The sequence below is a fragment of the Bubalus bubalis genome, chromosome 22, assembly GCF_019923935.1.
Source record: "Bubalus bubalis isolate 160015118507 breed Murrah chromosome 22, NDDB_SH_1, whole genome shotgun sequence".
Taxonomy (NCBI): domain Eukaryota; kingdom Metazoa; phylum Chordata; class Mammalia; order Artiodactyla; family Bovidae; genus Bubalus; species Bubalus bubalis.
In genome coordinates this window covers 19017197-19041267 of record NC_059178.1, presented here as the reverse complement: position 1 = coordinate 19041267, position 24071 = coordinate 19017197, and the positions used below count along the sequence as shown (strand labels likewise).

Sequence of the window (24071 nt, the reverse complement as noted above, 5' to 3'; positions counted from 1 at the left end):
CCTTGTGACATTAATCCAGACAGTAACTGTCTAAATTTCATGAGACCTCACAGCACTATACCACTTTCTTCAAGAACAAGGAGAACTTGGAGGGGAATCAAAATTGACAGCAAATCATAAAACAAAGTCAACTGGCAAGTGTGTTCTCGTACTTCCTATCAATATATTCTCCTAAATATATTCTCCTAAAAGTCTCCTCCCCACGGTGGCCTCTGCTCAAGGCCGAGACCCTCCTAGCCAAGAGGCACGTCCTTTAGACACAGCACCCTAAACTGCCATCCAGATCATCTGCCCCAGTGAGTTACCTATCCTCTATCAGGACTGAGTATATCTGATTTACACTACGAAAACTACCTAGACAAAATCTCACTATTTAAATTTTACTCCATATATACACTTTTATGAGTATTTTATGAATAACATACTAAGTTCTTCAAATGCAAATAGAATCAAAACGATTCTTAATCGTGAAAGGAGGTCAGAGTTAGGGAGCAACTATCATTAGAGAATTTTTAAACAGATTTTCATCATTTCCCACCAATACAACTTAATTTTAAACACATCAGACAACAGAATGAACTAAGTGTTTCATCGAAACTACTTCTTGTCTTACAGTTCCCAAATGAAATTTGCCCAGTTCAGGGCAAAAAGTTGTACTTACATTCTTTTTTACTATTAATGTAAATAAGCTCCCCAATACTCTCCCAAGGATTTAAACAGGCTAAATTAAAGTGTGAATAAGTGACTATCAAGTTAGAAAGTGATAAAGTGAAAGAAAGCTAAGTTCAAGAATATTATATGATTTTTCAATTTAAAGCTAGTATACATGGTGGTCAAACACTAATTAACTTTCTCTGACATTCTGCTAAACTCTTCTCAGACCCTTATAATCTATACTAAAACCCTAGTGCAAGACCTAAGGCAACTAAGATCTAATTACAATATGAAAAACACCAGATTTTTTTCAAACTCAAGAATCACTTTACAGACTCCAAATATACATATTTACTTAAGACTGTTTTAGTAGTTCTTTATCAATCTGGAATCAAAGTATCTTGAAACATTCATCTTTTTATAAAAGGAAGAAATGACTCAGTTAAAATATATGTGCAATATATATGTTGACAAAATACCCTCACATAAATTTCCTCATTTGATTCTCCTAACAATTTTGTAAGAAGGGCTGGACATATATTATTTACCCTTTACAGACAAAGAAATAGGGTCAGAGGGGTAATATGGATTGCCTGAGGTTAGAACTAAGTGACAGTCTCTAGACCAAGAATCAAAACACATCTTCTACAGGCAACTCTTTATGTTCTTACCACAATACCATGTGACATTAAACAGCTGATTTGCAACCTTTTGGAAGAGCTAAGGAACTTGATAGGAATCAACATGACTCCGTAAGAAAAATATTTTTTCTGGGCCAACTTAGTTTCCAGCAAGAGTTAAGTCACCATCTTCCCACCCCTTCCTGTGCATCCCACCCTCCCCACCCCGTAAGCACCCAGGCGGTAAGCCCGAGAGCCTCCCAAGATTCCTTCCTTCTTCCCACTGCCATGTCAAAAGCTAAATAGCCATGTGCCATTCTATTTTTTAAATCACCCTCAGACTCTTTCTCCCTATTTCATTACCTCTGGTCTGAAGAGCCATAATACTCCTAACTGGTTTGGTAACTTAGAGGCTGCTAAGACCTAATGATAGTATGAAATGGCCAGTGGTGTCTCTGCCCTCAGCTTACTCAGTTCAATCCATCTTCTACAAAGTTTATCTTCCCAAACAGAGGAGTCTGCTTACATCATTTTCCTGCTTAAAATGCTTCTGTAACTATCCAACACCTATACAGACTATAAATACAAACTCAGTCGTGATGCACAAAAAGGCCTTCATCACCTGAGCCCTCCCACATACCTTTCTAGCTGATCTCCTCGTCCACCCTTCCCACATACATCCGACGCTCCAGGCACAGTGGACACCCACTGCAGAGAGGACAGACAGGTTCAGTCTCATGTGCCAACTCCAAACAATTGGCAGTGACTGCCTGAGGCACCCTGCTGAGAACTGAAGATACTTATATTTAGCAGCAAAAATGTACTGAATGATTACGCAGCGCCTGCTTTTGGTATAGGGACGTGGGTGTCACACACATGCCATACCACAACTCGTGTACTATTGCTCTCGGACAGTTCTCCCACGTTTCTAAGCCTCTGTGCTGACTGCTGCTTCTGCTGAGCATGCTCTTCTCCTGGGATCCCACTGCTCAGATCAGAACCCATCAACAGAGATCCCCTGTGAAACCTGCCTGATGTCACACCAGCAGAGTCAGTCCCTCTCTCCCTGGACTCACACAGCTTTCTGTATGTCTCTATTATTTGGAATCATTAGACTGTAAGTGTTAATTTATGCTCCTGTGACCTTCTTGAAGGTATGAGTGCACTTCCTTTCCCTCTGTATCTTCAACATTTAGTCCAGTACACTTAGAAGACACCCAAGTACTGGTGAAACGAATACATGAAGACATGAATGGGGATTCCTCTAACATGCTATTTCACTAAAATCCAGGAAGATATGGCAAAGCCAGGACCAGACAACCTATGGGGACTGTCACTGGCATTCTACCACTACTCATCATATATTTCCATATATATCTATATCTCTCAGAAATATGAACTACTAAGGGAGTATACTAGATAGGAATTTGACTTCCAATTAGATTAGTCAGCGGAGAAAATGGGAAATACAAGGGGAAAAAACTGACTCAATTTCTTTAAAAAGTGCTCTAGCACAAGTAATATAAAAACATCTAAGAGTCAGTTTTCAGAAGCTAAATATGGACCACTAAATCTTATTATTATTAGGGATACAGCCTGTCCATATACTTGACACTAGTCAAATCCTTATTATATTTACACTAATGCCACTGCAAGGGGCCTGGGTTTGATAGCTCAATTGGTAAAGAATCCGCCTGCAATGCAGGAGCCCCAGGTTCAATTCCAGGGTCGGGAAGATCCGGGGGCAAAGGTATAGACTACCCACTCCAGTATTCTTGGGCTTCACTTGTGGCTCAGCTGGTAAAGAATCTGCCCACAATGTGGGAAACCTGGGTTCGATCCCTAGATTGGGAAGATCCCCTGGAGAAGAGAAAGGCTAGCTACCCACTCCAGTATTCTGGCCTGGAGAATTTCATGGACTATATATATAGTCCATAGGGCCGCAAAGAGTTGGACATGACTGAGCGACTTTCACTCCCTTTATTTTTAATTTATTTTAATTGGAGGCTAATTATTTTACAATATTGTGGTGGTTTTTGCCATACATTGACATGAATCAGCCATGGATGCACATGTGTTCCCCATACTGACCCTCCCTCCCCATCCCATCCCTCAGGGTCATCCCAGTGCACCAGCCCTGAGCAACCTGTCTCATGCATCAAACCTGGACTGGCGATCTATTTCATATATGATAATATACATGTTTCATTGCTATTCTCTCAAATCATCCCACCCTCGCCTTCTCCCACAGAGTCCAAAAGTCTGTTCTTTACATCTGTGTCTCTGTTGCTGTCTCGCATATAGGGTCATCGCTATCATCTTTCTAAATTCCATATACATGCATTAGTATACTGTATTGGTATTTTTCTGACTTACTTCGCTCTGTATAATAGGCTCCAGTTTCATCCACCTCATTAGAACTGATTCAAATGCATTCTTTTAAATATCTGTATAATAGGCTCCAGTTTCATCCACCTCATTAGAACTGATTCAAATGCATTCTTTTAAATAGCTGAGTAATATTCCATTGTGTATATGTACCACAACTTTCTTATCCATTCATCTGCTGCTGGACATCTAGGTTGCTTCCATGTCCTGACTATTGTAAACAGTGCTGCGATGAACATTGGGGTACACGTGTCTTTTTCAATTCTGGTTTCCTCGGAAAATATGCCCAGCAGTGGGACTGCTGGGTCATATGGCAGTTTTATTTCCAGTTTTTTAAGGAATCTCCACACTGTTCTCCATAGTGGCTGCACTAGTTTGCATTCCCACCAACAGTGTAAGAGGGTTCCTTTTCCTCCACACCCTCTCCAGCATTTATTGTTAGACTTTTTGATAGCAGCCATTCTGACCAGCGTGAGATGGTTCCTCATTGTGGTTTTGATTTGCATTTCTCTGATAATGAGTGATGTTGAGCATCTTTTCATGTGTTTGTTAGCCATCTGTATGTCTTCTTTGGAGAAATGTCTGTTTAGTTCTTTGGCCCATTTTTTGATTGGGTTGCTTATTTTTCTGGAATTGAGCTGCAGGAGTTGCTTGCATATTTTTGAGATTAATTCTTTGTCAGTTGCTTTGTTAGCTCTTATTTTCTTCCATTCTGAAGGCTGTCTTTTCACCTTGCTTATAGTTTCCTTCGTTGTGCAGAAGCTTTTAAGTTTAATTAGGTCCCATTTGTTTATTTTTGCTTTCATTTCCATTACTCTGGGAGGTGGGTCATAGAGGATCCTGCTATGATTTACGTCAGAGAGTGTTTTGCCTATGTTTTCCTCTAGGAGTTTTATAGTTTCTGGTCTTACATTTAGATCTTTAATCCATTTTGAGTTTATTTTTGTGTATGGTGTTAGAAAGTGTTGTAGTTTCATTCTTTTACAAGTGGTTGACCAGTTTTCCCAGCACCACTTATTAAAGAGATTGTCTTTTCTCCATTGTATATTCTTGCCTCCTTTGTCAAAGAAAAGGTGTCCATAGATGCGTGGGTTTATCTCTGGGCTTTCTATTTTGTTCCATTGATCTATGTTTCTATCTTTGTGCCAGTACCATACTGTCTTGATGGCTGTTGCTTTATAGTAGAGCCTGAAGTCAGGCAGGTTGATTCCTCCAGTTCCATTCTTCTTTCTCAATATTGCTTTGGCTATTTGAGGTTTTTTGTATTATAAAGTGTGAAATTATTTGTTCTAGTTCTCTGAAAAATACCATTGATAGCTTGATAGGGATTGCACTGAATCTATAGATTGCTTTTACTTCAGAGAACTACAATCCCAAAGGCTGAATGGTGAGGCCAAATAAATAAAGAAAATTACTGATTTTAAAAATCAGTATATTAAATGTAAATAAAATACACAATCCAACTTAAATTACGTATGATTACATTAGATAAAAAACAAATCCAAACTATATCCTCCTTGTAAAAGACACACCTTAAATGTAAGAACATTAAAAAGTGATAGTGAAATAATGGAAAAGGAACACACTGAGTATATTTTAGTCAAAGAAAGCCAATGTAACTGTACACACGTTAACTATAAACACACAGACTAACAGATCAATCTACCAAGAAGTTATCACAACTCTAAATTTTAATGCACCTAAAAATACAGTCTCAATAGAAATAAAAATAATCCATGGACAGAATAATCCATGGATCAAAGTAGAAATTACAATGAAAATCTGAAAAATACTTGAACTTAATAATAAAAGTGTGATGATATACCAAAACTTCTAGGAGAATGATGTCAGAAAAAGTGAAAAACTTCTATTCATCAAAACACAACACTAACAAGGTGAAACGGAAAGTCACAGAGCTGGAGAAGGTACACTTAGCTGGCAAATGGCTGGAATCCAGAGTACACAAAAATCAGAACATATGAAAAGAAGAAGACACAAAAAACGTAACGTAAGTAGATTAGCAGTTACCAGGGGCTTAAAAAGGGAAGAATGGACAATTATTGTTTAACGGTTACAGTTTCAGTTTGGGTGATGAAAAATTTTGGAAACAGATGGTGGTGATGATTGTAAAACACTGTGAATGTAATTAATCCCAGTAAGTTAGTTATAACCTTAACTTTATATGAAAAAAAAAAACCTTAACTATATATGAAAAAAACCTGGGACTTCCCTGGCAGTCCAATGGTTAAGACTCTACCTTCCAAAGGAGCAGTGAGCACAGGTTCAATTTCTGATTGGGGAACTAAGTTTCACATGCAGAGAGGTGGGTGAGACCAAATATTAAATAATAATAATAATAATAATAGAAAAATGGTCAAAAGACCTGAACAGGAGCTTCATAAAAGTCCCTTTTCATCCTTATGAAAAATAAACATAAAAAAGCACTCAACCTGACTAGCCATCAGATAAATGAAAATTCAAACCATTAGAAGATTTAAAAGATACGTACAACCCAAATAGCTACACTTCTCATTTGTTAACCACATTTCCAAGTATTAGGGTGGATGCAGAGCGACAGATACACTGCTAGTAAGAAAGGTAAACACAAACCAGCACTTTGTAAAACTGCTTGGGCACATCTACCAAAACTCAAGAGACACATGCAAACAACCCAGCAAGTCTACTAGATACACACCTAACAGAAGTACATACAGATATTCAGAAGAGTTCATAGCAATGCTATCTGAAATAGCCAAAAACTCCAAACAATTCATATGTCTATCAGCAACAGAACGGGTATATCAACTTTGGTATTTTCATACAACTGAATACTGTACAGCAATAAAAACAATGTAAAGCAACATGCAACAACAAATAATTTATCTAACAAGATGTTGAACAAAAGCAGCCAGCCAGCCACACACACACACACACACACATATCACAAAATGTAAGATTACACACAAATAAAGAGTTCACAAGCAAGCAAGTCCAAGGTATGGTGATAAATTAAGACACTGATTATATGTGGAGAGCTACTCGCAATATTCTTTTGTTCTTAATCAGGTTAGTATTTACAAGACTGTGTCATTAATGATTTGTGCACTTTTCTGTATGTATACTGACTTTCAAAAAAAAAAAAGAAAATAAGTTTTGAGGAAGAAATGTCAAATTAGATTTTTAGACGGGAGAGGAGTAGTAAATAGTTTAATTATTTTCAAATAGACACAACACATACCAAAGAGTCTTTAATAGATTCTGATTACCAGCCTATCATCACTAAAACCAAGAACGGCTTTGAACTCTAGAGCACCTAGGTGAAACCTGCTCAAATTGCATAAAAATCTGGTATAACATTTTCTTGATGTATTTTCTTTGTATAATGAGGACAGTGTAAGCAGCAAAATAGCATGTCTATTTCAAATCAATAGAATCCCAGTTAGATATTGCCCTGAGAACAGCAGAGTCTGGACCAGATAAGTTGAATAAACTCAAAAGCCATGCAAGAAAAAAAAAATCTTGTCTAGTCCTGACCTTATTATACTGCCACTCAAAAATAATTACCCAAAAATAATTATATAGAAGTTAGAAGTAGGGAAAACATTACTACCTTTCCTAATAAACTTGCACTACTATTTATATATATCAGTATTTTTCTAGTCTGTAAGTAATCAAGATCCCATGTAATGGTGTAAAGTATGTAGACAACACCAAAAACCATTTTGCCCAATGATATTTAGTTTTCATCTCTTTTGTTTGGTTTAAGACATCAGGATGAGTACATTTTATCTGCATGCTGCATTTCAGAGCTGTAATGAAGACAATGTTCACAAAACAGGGAACTACCTCGCATCTGGTAGCTGTGCTACCAGTCACCATTCTGCATGGTTCTGCTGCTGCTTCGGGGACACCTCTAGCCCAGAGATGCAAGAAGGATGTCCCCAAGATTTATCCCAAACCAGTTCTTGAGCATCCAAGTATCTCAGTTAATCCAAACTTGACCCCAGGCCACATTTCACTGACCTCCCATCAGGTCTAGTCCATCCAAGTTTGTACCCCAATACAGGCTCCTCTGGCTTCAGCTCCCAGGTATCGCTGGCTTACGATAAACAGCTTGGGCAGACTGCTCTCTGAACCTTCCTATTCAACTTGGCTCTGTGGTATTTAGTAAACAACTGCTGAACAGAGGAATGAATATACAGGCAGACAGTGGTGCAAGTCAGTAAAGGCGAGGTACCAGACAGAGATGCTTTTCAAATCTAACGAAATCTGAACAACAAAAGTAATGAAGCCTTTTACCACTTCATTCTTCTGTATTAAAAATAAAACAACCTCAGTAGCAACGGGGACACCACCCCTGAGCTCCTTGGAGATACATCTGATTCCAGGGCTGGGGCAGAAAATATATAGGATAAGCCCTGAAACACTGTGTAGTGCAGAAAGTAAGTGCTTAACACAAGAGGGAGGGGCACAGAGGGACACAGGAGCCAACGTGAAGGAACCTCCAATGGCCACAGTTGGAACAACTGGAGCAACAAAAGAAATAACCTGGTAACAAAGTATAAAATATACAAGATTCCAGACTTAATAAATGATAGAATAAATAAGCAAACAGGAAGAAGAGTCAAATCTTCCTTACAAAAGAATTTCAAAAAATACTAAGTAAATATTCACCACTTCAGAAGGAGGCCCCAGTGAATGCAGCTTAAAGGTTAAAATATAGAAAAGGCAAAAACAGTAAAAATGTTAGTGGAGAAGCCTGGCAAACAAGGTTCACATTGCTAGAGGTGTTGTCTGGACACCACATGCCCAAGTCCGATGTGACAAGGGGAGCCCTGCCCCTTCCTAGTACTCTCTGCACAAGTGCAAAACGTCAGTCCAGTCAAGAAAACATCAGGCAAACCTAAACAGAAGGACATTCTGCAAAACCCCCAGCCAACCCTCCTCAAGACTGTGAAGGTCATGAGAAACAAGGCAAGTCTAAGAAACTGCCACAGAGCAGAAGAGACTAGTGAGCCATAACGACTAAATGCACTCAGCTGTCCTGGGCGGGACTGTGGAACAGAAAAATGACACGAATGGAAAACTAGCGAAATCCAAATGAAATCTGGAGTTTAGTTAACAGTAATATGCTAATGGTTAGTTTTGACAAATGTACCCAGAAATATAAGATGTTAACAAGGAGGGAACAGGGTAAGAGGCACACAGGAACCCTCTGCACTATCTGTACAACTTTTCTTCTAAAATTATCTTGTTTTTTAAATTACTTAAAAAAAATTACATTTGGCAATTTGGCAACAGGGATATCTTCCTCATAGTTTTAAACAAGTACTGGATCTGGGAGAGGGAAGTTTCCTTTTTTCTACTTAGCCAACAGGAAGCAAATGGAAAATACCATACGACTCAGTGACACTACTGTGAAGGTGGGATGGGAACTGTTGCCATTGTGCAGAAATTGAGTAGGAACGTGATTTCGAGTTTACAGACAAGACAGGCAGAGTGCAACTCACTGTCTCTTATCAACCCACAGTCCTTGGCAGATCAATGATTTTTTTCCTTCTAAACTTAGTCAAAAACTCTTAGTAAAACAAAGAGCTTCCCCACACTTCCCCACACTTACTTAGGAACCAGTATCTATATATGACTAATACTTGCCCACCCTCTGCATGAGGCATAAATACAGATATAAAACCACAAACCAATTATTTCCAGACCTTAACGTTAGTCGCTCAGTGGTGTCCGACTCTCTGCGAGCCCATGGACTGTAGACCGGCAGGCTCCTCTGTCCATGTAATTGTCCAGGCAAGAATACTGGAGTGGGTTGCCATTCTCTTTTCCAGGGGATTTTCCTGACTTAAGGATAAAACTCGGGTCTCCTGCATTGCAGGCAGGTTCTTTATCTAAATCTAAGCCACATCGGGCTCTCATTATTCCAAAATCTCTTCCAAAAGTGTCTGTGGCCACTCTCACAAGACCCAAGTGGAAGGTTGTGTGTGTGTGTGTGTGTGTGTGTGTGTGTGTGTGGGCTCAGTCATGATAAACTCTGTGACTTATGGAATGTAGCCTCTGTCTATGGGATTTTGGTTGTTGGAAAGTAAACTGGAGCCAACGATGATAGCAATCTTAACTGATTACAGCTAAAATATCTTAATCTTGCAAACAATCATCTCAACACATGGTTAAAACCCCTTCCAGAGGCCTGGAAGGGGACTGTGTGAGAAGCAGGTTCCAAGTTCAGCTGTGTTAGCTTCATGGTAAACTGGTCACTCTGTTTGTTCTATTTTCTCCTCTATAATGACTAAACCGTTTACATCACCCATGGAAACTTGAACATCACGTGCACAAGTCTTGTATTGTAGAAAGGACTCAATGCATGTTTTTAAAATTGAATTTAGACCACGTATCTGGACATATTGTTCAAATATAATAATTCTTATCTGTTGATATAAATGACAAGGTATTTCACCAACCCATAACACTGTCATTCACCCCTGACCTCTACCCTGGTCACATACATCTCAAGTATTCCTTTCATTTAACAATAAGGATGCGTACACTCAAGAAAAAATATCAAGAGTAAAAAAAATTAATGTTTTAAAACATGTTTTCACTACTTTGACCTTTCACTACTTTTCACTACTTTGACAAAAATTAATGTTTTTAAACATGTTTTCACTACTGTCTCTCTTTAAATTCAAAAAGGATATTATTCAATACCCACCAAATGGCATGAACCCTGCTGAGAAGCCTCACTGATCACATCTCTTCTCAAATTCCAAACAAAGCCCCAGTGGCCCCTACATCAAGTGATGTCTTTAATAATATGCATTCCACTGCTCTTCCTGGGAAAACCTATTACCAATCTTACCATTATTTTAAACCAAGATGTGCTCATAATTTTGAAAGTGTTCTTTATATATCTAAAGCTAAATGTACATCAAAAATTTTGAAACCAAATCTGAAACAAGTATTTTCATCAGATGGATATTTAAGATCCACAGGGCTGCTAAGATCATACAGCAGTTCTCAGTTCTAGAACTACTGTTAATAACTCCTGTGGATCCCAGGAAAAACACATTCTACTCTAGCGGAGCTGGGAATACAACCTAAATCCTATCAATGACTACTCTCTAAAGAACGGGTATATTAAAACTTGTCTGAAGGTCAGTCAAGTGCACCGGTGATAACAGATTGTGTATCAGGAGCCTGAGTGAATGTCTAACTTCTGAATTAATGATGTGAATGAAAACTTCATCAACATGTATATAAGAAATTTTTACCAGGCAGTAAGGTCTTTTTATGACTACAAACACATAAACACTGGGGAAAATTAAAATTTTAAGTAAGCCACCTAAGATAAATCACATACCCTCTTGATTCTAACCAACAAATCACCTTTCTGTCATCACAGAAATACTTCATAAACATACTACCCATTTTAAGATCCTGATTCATAATATAATTTTCTCCCTCTTAAAATATTCTCTAAAGAACTAATTTTTCCTTCTTCTTTAATCTCCTTCAGCCCTATCATGGACACATTAGTAAATGACTTAAAGTTACATCTGAATGCTAAATAAAATTATCTATTCTTGTTTCCTTCTAATATTGGTTTCATTTCCATGCCTCCTACATTTTTCTATTTCTCTTACAATGCATTTCTAACTTTTTAATTCAACCCAAATGGGGATATTCTGTATGTACTGATACTATTAAAAGAAAACAAGGACTAAATTCAATTACTGCTGCTATATTCAATTCCAAAACCAGTCAAGAATTAATGGGAAGTGCTATTTCTTTCTATGGGACTAAACGGAGTGACACTGCTGATAGTGGTAAGAACCAACTATTCAACAACGGCAGAGAACAGTGACCAGCAGAAAGATTCCCCACAAATACCACCTGTCACCTCCCAGACCAGGGGTTCTCAACCAGGGACAGATGGCCAAGCCTGGAGACTTCAGCTGGGAGAGGGGGCAGGTGATGACCAGCAATCTGGTGGGCAGACACCAGGGATGATGCTCAACACCCTACACAGGCACAGGAGAGCGCCCACAACAAAGAGCTATTCAGTCAAAAATGTCAGTGCATAGGCTAAGAATCCATAAACTCGACATGTGTTCCAACTCCGGGTAAAATAATACAGAAGTACCATGGTGCTGTGAAAGGACCACAAGATCAGGGGAGGGAGGGAACTAAATTTTACTGAGTATTTGCTACCTATCAAGCCTTGCATTAGGCACTTTACACATACCATCTCATTTAAACCTCCATCCCATGGGAGAAAAGTGATCTATTCTCATTTTACAGATGAGAAGGTTGAACTCAGGGAAATTAAGGAACTTATTCAAGGTCACTCATCCAGAAATGGAAGGAATCATGATTCCAAATCAAACCAAATCTGTTCCTTTCCACAAAGGCTAGAGGTTAAAAGACCAGGATTTGATTCAGAGTTACCAATATTAATTTGAGCACATCACTTAACTTCCTCAACCTGCATTTAGAAAGTAAGTTAATGGATAACATCTGAAAATACAAATGCTGTCAAATCCCAACAATTATGTTGAACATCTTATAACAAAAAACAAAGTGCTTCTTAGAATGGAAGTTCATGATTACCATTTCTCCTTAAAAACAGAATTTATACAAGGGTGCAGAGTACCAAGTTGTACAGCGTTTTTAAGAATCAAGAGTAAACGTTCAGAAGATATGGTGCTGTCCACCACCACACAACTACTCTTAATACTAGAAAGAAAGAAATTATCTAATATAAACAATATTTTTGTATGAACTTCCCAGATTTTCAATCAACTGACCCAAAAAGCTCAAGACCATTTCAGCAACTTTGATGGGGCTCTCTCCACAACAGAGGAGGAAAAGGATGGATTACAAGTCCAATACTGCTGTTGTGGGAAACAACTCTGCCATTCTCTCCAGAGAGCCAGAATGTATTACAAGAGATCAATACATTATCATTCATACCAATGATGAAAAATGTAAATCATTCCAACATAAGGTTATGGCTTTTTAAAAACCTACCACCAGAATCCATCAATCTTTGACAACTAAACTACTGGTAGGTTCACAAACACAACTTGAAATCTGGGATTAAATTCAAGAATAATGTAAACAAAAAGAAGTTTGTTCTTTCTAGAAGTCATCACAACTAAAGTGACTTCTAAAGGCAGGTTGCACACAAACACTTTTCCCCTTGAAATCTTGGATCTCCAGGCATGGTTTTGCTGTATTTTATAAAAGTATATTTTCATATCATATTAATACACTGTAAATAAATTATAACTGCAACTATTTCCCACTAATATTGTCCAAGTTTAAAAGCAATAGACACATCAAATAAACTAAAAATTTGTTTGAAATAATTTCAAAACAATCACTAAAAGACTGGCTTTAAATAAAATTCTAAAAATCTGTTTACCCAACACCAAATATAAATAATAAATGTTCTGTTGGAATTGACAGAACTGATAACACACTCTTTTGACTGTTCTCTATTTTAATCAATTAAATAAGGATTTTCATTAAAACTATTCTGAAGCACATCTTTCACTTTAAGCATTCTGATACTTTCATCAACTTTCTAAAACAAAGAGTAGATTTTTTAAATGTTTTTAACATATTTGTCTCTCAGAAGACTGAATTAGACAAAAACTAATAGAAAAAACCTATTACCAATCTCTTTAACATCGACAGATACTTGGGTAAACTGCAGCTATATGCTGATGGGCAGGTGATAATCCCAAATAATTTACATTGGATAATAACCTAAGTAAAACCCATTCTATCTGACATCCCGTCAACTTTTTACTTTACAAGCCTGTTTTTTATTACAATAAATGTTAACGTACAGAGAAATCGTATTATATTGTGTGTTTTTAACCAGTCTCTTCATTTCTCCCCAAATAGCAGAATTCTCCTCAGGGCTCATTTCTTTACATTTCCAACCGAGGGAATATCGCTGCCCATCTCTGAAAAGCATGATCTGCTGACAGCTCCCCGCGAAGACACAGCGGCCGGGGACCAGGTGCGGGCGAACCTGGGCAGCGCCCAGCGCATCCAACCTGGCTTCGGCCGCGAGCCGCACGAGCGCGTCCCACGACTGACCCCGCTCCTCCCCGCCCGGCCGCCGGCTGGTCGCCCCGACAGGCCGCAAACTGACCCTCAGACCCACGTCCCCCTCCCGGGGCCGCCGCCAGACCCTCGCCCACGCACCCACCCACTCCGGCGGCGCTTGGCCGCAGACCTGGCTCGCGTCCCCGGCCTCCCGGGGCGGGGGAAGGAGCGCTGGGGGGAAGGGCCCGGGGCGCGGCGGGGGTCCTCCGCGGGAGATGGGGGGCCGCGGTGGGGGAAGGGCCCGGGGCCTCGGCCAAGGTCCTCCAGTGGGAGACAGAAGGCTGGGGTAGGGGAGGGTCCTGGTGGGGCCGGCGCCCGGGGGAGGGTCCTCCGTGGACCGTGGGAAATGGGGGCGCGAGGCGGAAGGGTCCGGGGTCCAGAGCTCGGGACTGAGGGTCGCGAACGGTGGGGAAAGGGCCTGCGGCGGGGCCTCCTGCGGGCGAAGCGGGTCGCGGGGGAAGGCTCACCCGCGTCGCCGGTGGCGGGCGCCAAGGTGACGGCGCCGTCCCTCCACAGGCGGATCTGCGCGGCCGAGCGCACCCGGCGGCGGGTCTGGCGGCGGCCGGCGTCCGCGGCGCGCAGGGAGCCGCAGCACTGGTAGCACACGGCCCACGCCTGCTCCTCATTGATGGGCTGATTGTAGAGCCGCAGGATCTCCTCCAGGCTCAGCGCGTCCTGCGAGCCCGCGGCCGCCCCGGCGTCCGGAGGCCCCTCGCCGCCCTCCGGGCCGACAGGCTGAGCCATCCCGCGGGTCGCGCCGCGCTCCGGGCGCCGCGTCTCCTCAGCTGTAGAGCATCGTCTCTGCGCGCCACCGCCGCCTCATCCCCGGAACCCCGCCCCGCGTGCCGCGCGCGCCGCCGCGGGGACAGGGCGGAGACCAGGCCGGGACCGGGCTGCAGAATGAGCTGGGGGAGGGCCGAGGGACTAGGCGTGGGCCCGCGCGCCTGACAAAACCACCGCCAGCCGGTAGCGGCGCAATGGCGTCCGCGGCCCCGCCCCGCGGCGCACAGCCTTGGGGTTCGCCCCGCCCTCCAAGCCCCACCCCAGGGGCGAGCCCCGCCCAGAACCCCGCCTCCATGGGCTGCCTGGCTCCGCCCCGCCTCTGTCCCGGGTTCTCCGCGCCCTCCGAGCCCCGCCCCCAGGTTGGCCCCGCCGCCAGGAGTCGCCCCTCGCCTGCAGCCGCACCTGCATCACACCCACGCCAGCCTCAGCCCCGGGACAGACTTCGTAGTCGCCTGGCCTCTCCCCTCGCGTCCTGTTTTGCTCGGTTGGGTACTGTCGCCATCAACGCACCGGACCGTTCGTTCGGATAACCTCCTTCTCCGCTCCCAACTTCACGGGGGAGTTGAAGCCCCAGGAGGACAGGGTCTTGATGGGTTTTGCTCACTGGCTTCTCCCAAGCGCACGGATCAAGGCCTGGGGTACAAGCTTGTAGCAAACAATCGCAGACGTCCTTCGGATTCGTTTGTGACGTTTGTACAACTCTTCACCAAGATAATGTTCCCAGTGACCACACGCCTCATAGCCCAGCTAACCCAGTCTGTTCATACCTCATGAACCGCTATCACACGGGCATTTAGCCATAGAAGAAAAGGAAAAAATCCTCCTGGGCCGCGATGGACCATTAAGTGTGCGATAAAAGAGAGTTCTTGGATAAAACAACCGCTCCTTGGCAAATGAGTTTAATTGCTAACACTCCACTCTCAGACTAGTCCTGTATGAGAAGCTTACAGAGTTGAAAGCATCAATCAGTAAGATATGTATCTAATCGTAAATACCAATAAACATTTTAAGGCAGTTTTATGTGCAGTGTTAGATATTGCACCCTCAACAACTGCATCTTATAGTAGAAATTATTAATACAAGTCTATTCTTAATGCCTAAGACACCACAGTACATAAAGCAGGAATAGGGAGAAGACAAAAAGCAAGAACAGATAAGACTTTGAAAGAGGAAGGAAAAGCTTCTCCCTGGGCACTCTATTATAATTTCATTACATGAGATACAAAACAAACCTTTAAAGTAATGTCACTTAATTACCGGTTCATAATCCAATTTGTAAAAAATGCACTATGTGTGTGTGCCACATCCCCGAAAAGACAAAGGTCTAATTCCTTACATGATGACATAAGATAGATGTAGATATACAAAACCTCTTGATTAAAAACATAGAAACTAATGCTAAATTTTTGCTGTTTTAAAAGTTTAGACCCCGTGTGAATTTTGAAAATACAGATGACTTTAAAAGATTACTGTTTTGTTTTTGTTTGACTCTGCCTCGTGGCATCTTAGTTCCCCTACCAGGGATGAAACCCCAACCCTTTGCCATGGAAGCCTGGAGTCTTAACAACTGGCCTCTAGGGAGGCCCCTAAAGTACTGGTTTTGAATAATGAAGAGAAACAGAGGAATGGCCTTTGATAGACAATAGCACCATCTTCTGGCCTTATGGAATATTGCTGCAGTGTTGCACTTGGACAACTACAGCCAAAAGTCACAAACATTTTTGTCCTTCCTCAAAAAACCACAACAAACTGTGGAAAATTCTGAAAAAGATGGGAATACCAGACCACCTGACCTGCCTCTTGAGAAATCTGTATGCAGGCCAGGAAGCAACAGTTAGAACTGGACATGGAACAACAGACTGGTTCCAAACAGGAAAAGGAGTACATCAAGGCTGTATGTATATTGTCACCCTGCTTATTTAATTTATATGCAGAATACATCATGAGAAACACTGGGCTGGATGAAGCACAAGCTGGAATCAAGATTGCCAGGAGAAATATCAATAACCTCAGATATGCAGATGACACCACCCTTATGGCAGAAAGCAAAGAACTAAAGAGCCTCTTGATGAAAGTGAAAGAGTGAAAAAGGTGGCTTAAAGTTCAACATTCAGTAAACTAAGATCATGGCATCCAGTCCCATCACTTCATGGCAAATAGATGGGGAAACAGTGGCAGACTTTATTTTGGGGGGCTCCAAAATCACTGCAGATGATGACTGCAGCAATGAAATGAAAAGACGCTTGCCTTGGAAGAAAAGTTATGACCAACCTAGACAGCATATTAAAAAGCAGAGACATTACTTTTCCAACAAAGGTCCATCTAGTCAAGGCTATGGTTTTTCCAGTAGTCATGTATGGATGTGAGAGTTGGACTATAAACAAAGCTGAGTGCCGAAGAATTGATGCTTTTGAACTGTGGTGTTGGAGAAGACTTTTAAGAGCCCCTTGGACTGCAAGGAGACCAAACCAGTCCATCCTAAAGGAAATCAGACCTGAATGTTCATTGGAAGGACTGATGTTGAAGCTGACACTCCAATACTTTGGTCACCTAATGATGGTCAACTGACTCAATTGAAAAGACTCTGATGCTGGGGAAGATTGAAGGCAGGAGGAGAAGGGGATGACAGAGGATGAGATGGTTGGATAGCATCACCGACTCAATGGACATGAGTCTGGGTAAACTCTGGGAGCTGGTGATGGACAGGGAGGCCTGGCGTGCTGCAGTCCATGGGGTCGCAAAGAGTCAGACACGACTGAGCCACTGAACTGAAAAAAAAAACCACCAAATGATTTAATCAACTGAGCAACCCATGAGCCAGACACCTGCTAATCCTGGCATAGGGCAGTAAATAAATCTCAGGAGAACAATGACAGAAAGAAGAGAGCGGAAGTGAGGAAAAGAAATCCAAATTTTACCTTCAATGTTAACTTTAAAAGATGTAGTCTTTAAAAAGATTCACAACAGAAGGATTATTTTCCCTTCTTAAGTGATAATTTTTTAAAATATGAATAGATTTTAGCAAGAAAAATATTTTGGCACTAAATCACAGGAATATACATATTACATACAACAGAGGCCTTTGTTTTATTTTTGCCAAACAAATTCATTACTGATATATTGTTTAAATTTCTTTCCTTTGTTAGCATATGTTGAATTAAGTTGTGGCAAGATTCTTGAGAGTCCCTTGGACTGCAAGGAGATCCAACCAGTCCATTCTAAAGGAGATCAGTTCTGGGTGTTCATTGGAAGGACTGAAGATTCTTGAGAGTCCCTTGGACTGCAAGGAGATCCAACCAGTCCATTCTAAAGGAGATCAGTTCTGGGTGTTCACTGGAAGGACTGATGTTAAAGCTGAAACTCCAATACTTTGGCCACCTCATGCGAAGAGTTGACTCACTGGAAAAGACCCTGATGCTGGGAGGGATTGGGGGCAGGAGGAGAAGGGGACGACAGAGGATGACATGGCTGGATGGCATCACCAACTTGATGGACATGAGTTTCAGTAAACTCCGGGAGTTGGTGATGGACAGGGAGGCCTGGCGTGCTATGATTCATGGGGTCGCAAAGAGTCAGACATGACTGAGAGACTGAACTGAACTGAAGATGACTAGTTAAATGTTTGATGTTCCTTCTGTACACAGAAAAAGAGGTAAATCCTTAAAAATCCTAGCTATCTTCTGTTATAAATCCCTTCATTGTATACCCCGAACATTTGATGCTTTCTTATACACAGTGTAATTGTACTAATTTTTATGATTTTTTAGAACCCTTTGCAATCTGGATAAGCCCCAACTGTCCATCACCCCCCAGGACTCTTAGAAAGTGACCACTGACAACTCAGAGGCTCTCAGAGGCTGACACCACCTCTGCAGGTTCAACCAACACTGTGGTGTAGCTTGGAACCTTCCCAGTTTCTCATTCTCATCTCAAATTCAAAGATTCAAACATTTTTATGTACAGTACACTTTGTTCCAATTTCTGTCATTGATTTTATTTTCTTATTCTGTGACTTCACCACCTTTAAAAAAATCAGTCTATGTAGTTAAAATGTCTGCATGACTCAGATCAACATTTGAATGCCATCTTCAGATGCTGTGAGGTCTGTGAAAAGTGGTGGCCTGTGTTATTTACTCTGAATGTAGTTTTGGTTTTTATTGATTTTGCTGTTATATATTTATTAAACAATGGAATCCTTGAGACGTTTTATCATCTTATATTTACTTATCATTTTCGCAGAATAAATGTACTTCGTGTTTCACACTCTGGACATGCTGGCTGAGCAGCTCCAAGTCTTTCAGGGAGCACGGCCTTTCAGGGGACACGCTGCCTGTACAGCCCACGCTTATCCTAGACACTCTCAGACAACTGCTCCTAAGAGGCACATTCACCTAGAAAAGTGCACCAAAAAGGAAAAAAATAGAACAGCATATTTTTTTCAGTGTTATCACCTAAATTTTCTCTGCCCACAATTATAATACCTTATAACTTTACAGTGATTTTTTTATAATTTCAAAGTGCTTTCCTCACTTATACAACTTGAAGGTCAGGTATTATTTATCTTACAGATGACATCATAGACACAACAAAACACAGGGCTGGTGACTAAAGATGCAGGACTGGGATCCAGACCTTCTATCCAGCCCAGCTCTTTCTGCTGCACTAAAACATCTCTCTCAATTAGCCCAGAGCATGAAAAAAGTCCTGACACTTCATCCCACCTGCACCAATCAAGAGTACAATAAAAAGCAGATGCTATAAAATTCGTATCTACCAATATGATCAATTGAGTCAGGAAGATCCCCTGGAGAAGGAAATGGAAACCCACACCAGCATTCTGGCCTGGAGAATCCCCATGGACAGAGGAGCCTGGTGGGCTACAGTTCATGGGGTCACAGAGAGTCGGACACGACTGAGTGACTAAGCAGCGGCAGCAATTAAACTTTTGATAGTTTAAATACTTTAAATAAATGATGTGATGTCCCATCTCCCTGATGAATTCATCAGCACTTTAGTTTCACCCGAGCAGTTACCCCCAGAGCACTCATCTTCACCACCATCTACATAACTCCATCCCCATCAAAGGCTATACATGATCACTCCTCTAAGGAGGCGAATTCTATCAACAATTCTAAATGCAATTTGAAACTCATCTGTCACTGGGTTATCAGACTGAATATTAACCAAAAATCCTTAAAATTAGTATGCAAACCTTATATGCAGAACTAGAAGTACATTGGCCCAGGTAAGAACACAACAAAATTGGTTTTCTCAAGTCTATAAACTTGTAAAGAATTAGCTCTTTTCTTTTTTATGGTAAAGAAATACGATTATTGGAAAACATGTAAAAAAAATCCATTACTGTCCTTTTACTAAATTATAACCTAAACCAGTGTTTTCCCACATTTTCTGTATCATACGTTATAAGTTTACCTAACCCACCTTGATGAGATGAAGTTACACACCCACCTATAAAAAATGAGGAAAAGTAGAGCAGTGAGGTGAAATATATGAATAGTAGCATATTGGTATGTCCATGGGGGACTCTGGAAAACCCAAGGTCAAACAATAGTTATATTTCGACTTCTTAATGTGATTCTTCTTTGAAACAGTTAGTTCTAAACCAAGAAAGAAAGATGGTATTCTTATCCTGAACGTTAGTGAAATTATTAGTTTCAATTAGTTAAGATTTGATTTGGAAAAGACCTCAAGAGACCTAAATTTTTAGCCAAGTCACTATTTCACTCTTAGGGAAATTTGAGTCTGCAGGGGTTATATGATTTAAATTACTGCCAGTTGCCAAAGTAATCCAAATATACTTCCTGTAACATAAGCTTTCCAGATCCTCTGTTTTAGCCATGTTACCTTAAAGTTCTCACTGTATTTCAAAAGTTAAGATAAGCAGTAGCTTACCTCTTAATCCCAATGGGAAATAGAAAATAACACACAGTACAAAAATATCTGTATTTGATAGAAAGATGTTGATGTTCAACAGTAATTACTTGAAAATATAGAATTCTCAACAAAACTTTTAAGAGATCAGAATTTCAGGTTGTTTAAGATAAAGAGATATAATCCATTTCCAGACTAGTCATACCTTACTGATAAGGCGAAGCTAAACTATTTTTTTCAAACCTTTGTTAATATCTTTATTAAAAAAAAAGAAAGAAAGAAAAAAGTGGCCCTTTCTTTTTACTCCTAAAACCTTGTCTTTTCCCCTAATGTACTCAGATAAAAGGTGAGCTGCCCTCAGGTCTAGAATTTTTCTCTGACCCTGTGAAAGGCTCATTTCTTTTCCAAAGTCAACACGTAACCAACACACATATGGTTTGCCTTTTAAGTAAATTGAGCAATGAATGAACCACCTTCTAGTTATCTTTTAAGCCTTTCTTGGTGATTTTTGTGCAAGGTTATGGGTATAGCTGTATTTTCATGTCTATTCACTCACTGTCCTGAGAACCTGAATTCCTGTGGCCACTTAATCCTTTCTCAAGGGTTATTCATGGAGCACAATGTCTTCTCTTCTGCTATTTGCTATGCATGCTCATTCGTCTCAGGAGCTGAAAGTGCAACCCTTGCTCCTACTTTCTGCCTAGTCATCAAACCCTTTTAAAGAGTCTTTAGAAGAAAATCACTGACATTGAAATTCATAAAGATATGACTCCCAGATTTCAACCTGAAGCTCTACAATATTTTAAACAAACTTCCTAACTATTCTTTTAATGGTATTATTATTATTCCCTTGCAAGATGTGGTAAGTAATGATCATTCTTCACCTGTAACACTTTCAAAATGCCAATGAAGTTTTCAGTTTTAACTAGATTATCTTCTATTTAGCAGAAGCAAATTTTAATTTTACTTATGTTATAGGATTATAAATATTGGGTCAACTTTCCTCATCTAAAGCAGAGCAGTGAAGTCAGCACCCAGATACTTTATGCCAACTATTCACAACCTTTATTCTGATTTAACACATAAGATAGAAGACATTTATTTATAAAACATTCCTACAAGCACATCTAGGGATATTTGAAATTCTCAGCTACCTATTTATACCTACACTGATTTTTCTCCACTCAGTAAAAAATGTCATCATGCAAGACAATGAACATGACAAAATTAAACGCCTAATAGCACATACTTAGCATCTTAAGTTTACCTTAATTATTTTAAATACAACATTAAAACTGAAAACTCTTTCAAAGCACCTAAAAATGTGTAAAATAACTAAGAAGAGTTTATAACATAAAAGAAGTGTTATAAAAGATGACAAGGGATTACCCACAACTCCAGGCAGGGCCCTTCCCATAATCTCATTTTACAAACAGGCAAATGAGTCCCAGCCCAGAGAGAGCAGCCTGCTGCTGTTATAGTTATCAAGTCAGACATGAGACCTCCCATCAGGTTTAACCTGTACAGATTACAGCACAAAAACTTGCATTTTCTAACAATCACTAGTTGGTGACTAAGTAGAGTACCAACTGATTAGAATCTTATTATACATATTTTAGAATAAAAATATACCATGTAAAGACATAGTCAAAAAGACTGCAATTAATTCTGAACATGTCTTTGAAAAAGAACCTAGTATTTCCATGGAAAATTACAAAGAAGGAACTACTGAATTAATTTCATTTACCGTATTTAAAATAACCTCTACTTATAATATACAAGCTATTTAACCAATTCTTATGATCAGGTTTATTAAAAGTTGAAGATTCCAATTTAGCATCTTTTAACTAAACCAAAGACACCAGAAAAATAAACTACAAATGACTATCACTTATGAATACAGACACAAAAATCCTCAACTAAATAGTATTAACAAAATGAACACAGCAACACATAAAAAGAATTATACACCTTGACCAAGTACAATTCATTCCAGAATTTCAAGGTTGGTTTAACATTTGAAAATCAATTTATATAATACAGCATATCAACAGAATAAGAAACAAAAATCACATAATTACCTCAATAGACACAGAAAGAGTATTTGACAAAACCCAGTAAATGTTTGTGATAACATTTTTTTTAAACTGGAAGTAAAATGGAAATCCTTCAACCTAATAAAGAGCATCAGTGAAAAAAAACAGTTATCATCACACTTAATAGTAAAAGAATAGATGATTTCCCCTGAGATCATGAACAAGACAAGGATGTCCACCTTCACCACTTCTATTCAACACTGTGCTGGCGGTAGCAGCCAGGGCAATTAGGCAAATAAATGAAAAAATAAGTAAAAGACATCCAGATTGGAAAAGAAGAAAAACTCTCTCTCCTTGCAGACATGATTGTGTATAAAGAGAATCCTAAGGAATCCAACAAAAGACAAAAAAACTGTTAGAATAAATGAGTCCAGCAAGGTTGCAGGATACATCAATACACATAAATCAGTTGTATTTCTATACACCTGCAATTAACAATCCAAAAAAAAATCCATTTACAATAGCATCAAAAATAGGAATAAATGTAACAAAAGAAGTATAAAACTCACACTCAGAAAACCACAAAACATCATTGAAGGAAATTAAAGATTTAAAACAAATATGAAGACAACTCATGCTCATGATCCTAAGGCTTAGCATTCATTAAGGCAGTGACACTCCATAAAACAAGGCACAAACTTGAGACAACCCTACTACCCTGCCTGCCTTTATGTAGAAATTGACAAGCTGATTATAAAATTCATTTTGCAAAGCACCCAGAACAGGCAAAACAATCTTGAACAAGGACAAAGTTGGAAGATTCTCAAACTTCCCAATTTCAAAACTTATAACAAAGTAGTGATACTCGAAATGTCAGGTACCAGCACAGCAGAAGAGCCTGGTACAGCAGGATTACGAGTTGGTGATTATAACTGAACTTGCACTTTAGACAGAGTGTGCTATGAACAATAGGATAAGGTTCTTCAAAACTGGATGCTTTCTAGTTTACATGTTTGGTTATTCTGTTAAGATTTTACATAGGTTTTGGCTAGTCTCTAATAATTTCTTAGCTACCAACGGCTGGAAAGCAATGCTACTCTCATTGGTATAAAAGGTATGTGCATGTTAAAAACAGATCTAACTCCTGTACTTACCTAAAGTAGAAAGTACAAAACTGTTATCTGAGGTAAAGAAAAAAAATTACGAAACTGTAGTCTAATCTACCTTGTTTAGAAACCAAAAGTGTAAATTAATTAGTTTAAGCAACTCATGTTCATTAACTAATGCCTTCTAATGGTTAGATATCAAGCACAGGATACTATTTTATGAGCAACACTATTTTTCAAATATAAAGCCTGCATTTTTGACTCAACTCCTGTCTTTGTTAAGAAGTAGAAAAATGATTTTCAAATGTGTGAACCTCCCAGAACTGACAGGTTAAAGATGTTTTTGATCATAGCTAAAAATCTCCACCTCATTGTTAGGAACAATCTTAAGGGTCCCTGGAGTGTTCAGTTAGTTGAAACTGAATTGTATAAGTTTTATTCAACAAGTTTATGCTTGAGTA

At 39.9% G+C, this 24071-nt stretch overlaps 1 protein-coding gene across 5 annotated transcripts in view; it reads right to left on the bottom strand.

The window, feature by feature from the left end:
- SPIRE1 (spire type actin nucleation factor 1) overlaps positions 1-14697 on the bottom strand; it is a 170316-nt gene extending 155619 nt beyond the window's left edge. Inside the window, exon 1 of one of the 5 annotated variants that reach the window (XM_025273221.2) lies at positions 14261-14697. In XM_025273221.2, the coding sequence (XP_025129006.1) occupies positions 14261-14537 (277 nt within the window). In that variant the 5' untranslated portion in view covers positions 14538-14697. The remainder of the gene's footprint in view (positions 1-14260) is intronic. The other 4 variants (XM_025273225.2, XM_025273222.2, XM_025273223.2 and 1 more) reach the window with 4 other exon arrangements.
- Between the last annotated feature and the right edge of the window lie 9374 nt (positions 14698-24071).